At 45.2% G+C, this 5,795-nt stretch overlaps 1 protein-coding gene across 1 annotated transcript in view; it reads left to right on the top strand.

The window, feature by feature from the left end:
* The first annotated feature begins 2,840 nt into the window (after positions 1–2,840).
* Positions 2,841–5,795, top strand: part of Lancl3 (LanC like 3) — a 110,781-nt gene continuing 107,826 nt past the window's right edge. The window contains exon 1 of the mRNA XM_008833052.3: positions 2,841–3,738. Coding sequence (XP_008831274.1) covers positions 3,166–3,738 — 573 coding nt within the window. The 5' untranslated portion in view covers positions 2,841–3,165. The remainder of the gene's footprint in view (positions 3,739–5,795) is intronic.

Raw genomic sequence — 5,795 nt, 5'->3', positions numbered from 1 at the left:
CTCTTGTATATTTGATAAATCTTTGCTGATTATTCTACATCCTTATTTGCTATTGACCAACTGAATATAACTGATTTGAATCCTGTAGCTACCTAGGTTTTATCTTTAAATATATTTGGAACTCCTCTAGGACTCCTATAGATTCAGTGTAGACATGAGGGGAATCGGATATTAGCCCTAGGATTAGCTTTGTTAAGAGGAAGACAATTGAAGGACAGGTAAAGGGTGTGGCCAACTGAATCATCATACAGATCCCATACCAATTGGGGGGTAGGCATTAGTAAAGGTTTCCCTATCTATGATACCATCATACATTAGCTCTAGAGACATTGAATATACAAGTAATCACTATTAGCCCCTTTATCATTTGAGACATTCAGGACTTGGGTATAGACTCCCAGATCTCTCAGTGTGTGAGAGAATCCATCTTTCTGTTGCATGAGACATGATTCACCCTCACTACTGAGAAAGGAAGAATTCACATAGGCCAAAAAACCAGAGGGACAGATTCTGACAAGTCTCATTTCCCCAAGCATCCTTATCCTGAAACAGGACTAACATGTAATTTACACTGATAGGAGTCCATCTGAGGGAAAGGTGTACTACTTGAGCCTGGGGATATTCTTCAGTGCAAGCATAACAATCAGTCTTACTGAGCACATGTACAGTAAATTTAAAACATTTTGCTCAAGTATTCAATTTTCCACATTCAATTTCTAATTTTAAGGTCTATCTTAAATCATTGATCTTAATTACCTTCTTTTTGCTTGTTGTTTCTAACTTTCTAAATTATCACAATGTAAGACTTAGAAAGCATTTAATTTTATAGCAAGGGGTGATAGGGTGTTAGTTACATTAATCACTAATCTGAAAGGCAAAGAATATTGAGTGACTTTCTGGACATTCCTCCATAAAATCTGAAAACTCTGTTTCCTGTGCAATATTAATCTACCCTACATGTGTTAGAGTCCAGTTGGGGGGAGGGGGTCAACCACAGATTCCCATAAGAAAATTCAGTGCTCTAAGACCGGATTGGTTTAACAATTTTTTTCTGGATTTTGGATTAGATGTATTCTTTTAGTTAGAGGCTTTTCTGCTTCACAGAAACACAAACTATAAGTAGCACAGTTAGCAAAAGTGAAAACAAAATAAACCCCATACATAAAATGTCCTTTAGGTAATAACATAGCATCGAGATCTTTTTCAGAATTAATTTTAAAGGCTCCATAGATGACCTATATTATTTCTCATTGATCTTCTCCTTTGGGTGGTGGAGTCTCCCTGTTTGGGTCCTTGACATAGGTATAATTAATTCTGCTGCTTTCATAGAGTTGATTTGGTGGTCAGGTTCATTTCATGTTTCCTCCCTCTGGGTTAGAGCTTGTCTCCAGATTTTTATCAGCACCAGGTCATGGGGTTGGAACTGATGAAGTGCAAACTCCAAAAGTGAGGCTTGTACAAGAAGTACCTTAGACCTGAGGGATGATACAGTGGAGGAGATAGACAGTATTCAGTTTTTCAAAAGTTGGTCTTTGTTTTCCATAGTGGGGATGTCCATGGACCCACTGACATACAGGTGTTTTTTAAAGAGTTTGGTTCATTCTTTCTCTTTTTCCAGATATGGAGGGAGCACGGGATATAACAACCCTAATTAATATTTAAACTTTTCATAGTTCCCCTCATCACTCTGGAGGCGAAGTGACCACCATTGTCTGAACCTGTATTTTCTATGAGACCATATCATTTCACAATTTAATTTAAGATAATCTTAATCACATTAAGCAACAGCAGCTGAGAAGTCCTCTATCCACCTGGAAAGGTGGCCAACTATCATTAGTAAATATCTTAGTTCTTATAACTGAGGAATTTCTGTGATGTCTGCCTAGATACTCTGAAAGGGTTTCGCCCCCAGAGACCTTCCAATCTGAGGTTTGTTGTTTTTCATTCTCTTTTTGTTTATGTTTTGGTAAGTCACACATCTCCCACACACCTGTTTAGCAATGGTGTAGATCCCCATATATTTATAACTTTTGTATTATGTCAAATATAGCCTGAGGCCCTAGTGAGTCCCCTTCTTATAAGATGTGCACTGGTTAATTCAATCTCTGGAGATTGAATTAACACAGGCGGCTTATCCTCTGTATCTTGCCTGACATTAGAGGAGAAGGGTCAAAATATCCCCTTTTGATCCTCATATCCTCATTGCTGTAGCTTTCTAAGATTTTTGTTGCTGAACACACAAAAGGAAAGATTTACCAGTCTTTTAATGATAACTTATGTGTAACATTTAGATAAAGCTTAGACAAAACAACCAAAACAGTTTAAAATGAATCATGATTTTGTTATGACTCAATTTCCCCAAGTGATTAAGGCCTAACAAAGTTCAACCTTGCCCAGCAGTGAATCTACCGGCTTGGGGACTGAGACATTTAAAACTCCGGAGTGAACAAGATGGGAAACAAGGTTGCCAGAGGGCTTCCAGTCACTAATCCGTTTTAGTTCAGTGGCTCCACAAACTTCATTGTGCATGCTTATACCCTAGAGAACTTTTTATAGAGTCGGATTTTTTATTCAGTAGGTTTTTGGTGAAGCTTGTGGCACTGGGTTTTTGATCTGTTCCCTGCTGCTGCTGCCCTAAGACACAGACTTTGAGCACACAAGGGACTGGAGGTCATCACCTCCACTGCCAGGTGTGCTAACTCCCAGCCTGAGCATTCCGGATCCCTGTCCTGCACGTCCCTGGCCTTTTGCCGGGAGGGGAGGAGCGGAGGGCGGAGCGGGAGGAGTGGCGCGGGCCCGCGTGGGTCCTGCTGGAGGAAATCACCTCGGCCCCTTGGAGAGTCGGCTGAGCTGCGGCGGCGCAGGAGGGGGCGGGTTGAGCGAGGGCGCGGCCTCAGGGAGGGGGGACGCCCGACACGCATTCCCGCTCTCTCTTGGGCCACTCAGGAGCCTCGCGGCAGCCCGGTGCCCCACTTGTCCACCCGCTCCGTGCTCTCTCCTCGCGCCCGCCTCCTCTTGTCACCTCCCGTCTCACCCTCCACGCTCCATCCCAGCCGCATCCAGCGCCTTCAGACCGCCTCCGAGAGCTGGAGGTGCGGCGCTGGGCTGCAGGGCGCACCCTCAAACGGTCGCCAGATCGACATTGAGGGGGCCAGGAGCAGCAGCATGGACACCAAGCGCTGCTTCGCAAACCGCTTCGATGACTACCAGGGCAGCCTGCTGGCGGGCCAGTGCGAGGAGGCGGTGGCGCCCTTGGTCACCTCCACCATCGAGCGCATCCTTGAGGAGCTGCCCCCGCTGGGGGGTGGCGCTGAGGCCCGAGGGGCGACGGCGGCGGGCAGCGGCTGCCAGGGGGGTCTGTACAGCGGCGTGGCAGGGGTGGCCTACATGCTCTACCACGTCTCCCAGAGCCCGCTCTTCGCCACGGCCCGAGAGCGCTACTTGCGCTCAGCCAAGCGCCTCATCGACGCGTGCTCCCGCTCCGAGGAGTGGGGCGAACCGGACGCCGACACCCGAGCCGCCTTCCTGCTCGGGGGTGCGGGCGTGCATGCGGTGGCCACGCTTGTGTACCACGCCCTGGGCCGCTCCGACTACGTGCAGCCACTCAGCAAGTTCCGGGCTCTCTGCGCCGTCTGCGCGCCAGTCTCCTTCCTGGAGTGCGGCTCGGACGAGCTGTTCGTGGGCCGCGCTGGCTATCTGTGTGCAGCGCTGGTGCTCAAGCAGAAGCTCGCCCAGGAGGTAAGACACAGCCCCGGCCGCGGGAGGGCGCTCGCAGCCGGCTCTGCCCCTCCGCGCTTTAGGAGACTCCCCGGATGCCCGCAGCACAGCCCCTGGTCCTGTGCCCCCCATCCCTTCTTTGTTACCCTTTGTCTGGAGCTGTCTTGTTTTCAGTCCCTGCTTCGTCTTTTTTTCTTTCTTTTTTTTTTTCTGGTCCCTGGTTTGTTGAGATTAGTGTCTCTGCACTTTTATCTTTTGCAATGAACTGATTGGCATCAACCGGGATGCCTCTCTGCCTGGCAGCTTTCTAGCGGCCGCAGTTGTCAAGGTCCTGAAAAGTGAGTGGTAAAAAACCCAAAGGACAGGATTTCCTTTCCTTTGACCCTGCGGAAAAAAAGTTAAGGCACCCTAGAACGTTGCCGTACCAAAAAAGTTATGGAACTTGTAGGACTGATTGTGAATGTAAGTTGCTTCTGGACCCCCATGTCTGTAACCAAGAATAAACTGCTCAGGTGCATGTCTCATGTACTTGCTGTGTTGTTTGTTATTAAATTCATCCCATGACTCTTACTAAATGTGTATCTGATGGGAGCATCCCCTCTTAAAATAATTAAATGGAGACAGAAATGTACTTAGCTCAATCACATGTGGTCTTTTTTTTTTCGTTTTAAAATGAATACTTAGGTTGGCCAAGGCCACAGCAGTCCTGAGCTTTTCTTGCTGAGCAGTTTTCTGGGGTTCCTTGAAGGAAATTAAATTTCACAGCTACTGTGTGTGTATACATATTTTTTTCTGGATTACATTTGCGTGTAGCATGTAGATATTAAAAGAGAATGTGCCAGTTCCTGTGGAGCGAAGGGAAAAAAAAATCTATAAAGCCCTGTAGTAACTAGAACTGAGAGTGAGGCACTTTCATTCATAATCCACTGAAGCACATACTGTTCTAGGAAGTGGCACATTTAACTTGGCTTTTGGTGAGAAAGGTGTTTGAAGGAAAAACTAAAGCTATACAGTATGTACAGTATATTTTAAAGTGTAATTAGCTAAGATAACCTCTATACAGACAGACTTCATTTTTTAAAATTTTACAGCAGGTGAGGTGGATTGGGGAAGCAAAAAAGATTGTAAAAAGTACACTAGGAGGGCAGCAAAGGGCTGTGTGACAAAGTTGGCTTGAAATAGTTCACCCTGCTTCTTAGTCACTGTTATCTGCTAGCAGTTTCCCAAGGGCCTTTCCAATTGTATAAAACCTTTTAGAAGGCCACATAGCAATTTACATATCATTTGCATTACATTTGCATCTGTTTCCCAGACTCTGCAGTCTGACGGTAGGCAGTTTTCCAGAAAAAAAAAAAAAGAAATTTCCAGTTGTTTTTCCTTAAGCATGTTTCTTCCTTTTTTCCACATCTTGGAGTCTTTTGTCCAGAATGGAACAGCAGACTGGGAAATCATCAAGTCATGCCTGTCGAAACAGACTACCAGGACTCTGCACAAAAACAGTCTACAATGCTATTCCACAAAGACATTTATTAAGGCCTTTCTTCTGCCCTCCTGCCAAACCAGATCTGTCTTTTTGTACTAATGAAACTGAGGTTCTCTGGCCTCTGCCCCTGGGAGATGGAACAAGAGAACAAACTCCAAAGATTTTAAAAGAACAGCTTTTAATTTGTTAGATCAGCTTCTGTCGGTGCTAGCCTCAGCTTCAGCAGAGAAATTCCGGCTTTGAATGTGTAAGGTAGGAACTAGCAATCAATCCATTCCCCACTCTAAACTGCTTGGCAGCAAACAGCTTTTCTCTCAGTAGATGATCCTTGAACCTTGATTAAATTGAATTTCTAACTTGTGTGTCATTTCGCTATAAATAATCTGTCATTATGTCTCAGGATCTTGTTTCTTTCCAGTGTCATTTACAGTCACCTTTCTCTGTCACTTCCCTTAGTTATCACCCTAGTTAGATCCTCCTCACATTATTTGACACATCTGTGCCATGTAAGAAGTAGTGGAATGAATGAATCATTCTGAGCTGGTTTTTCTCAGTAAGCCATTCCAGTTACTTTTTTTTTTTTAAATAAGCTTTT

This window comes from Nannospalax galili, unplaced genomic scaffold, assembly GCF_000622305.1.
Source record: "Nannospalax galili isolate Female #2095 unplaced genomic scaffold, S.galili_v1.0 scaffold556, whole genome shotgun sequence".
In the NCBI taxonomy this organism is placed as follows: Eukaryota; Metazoa; Chordata; class Mammalia; order Rodentia; family Spalacidae; genus Nannospalax; species Nannospalax galili.
The sequence above is the reverse complement of the archived record's forward strand: the minus strand, read 5'-3'. Positions and strand labels throughout refer to the sequence as shown.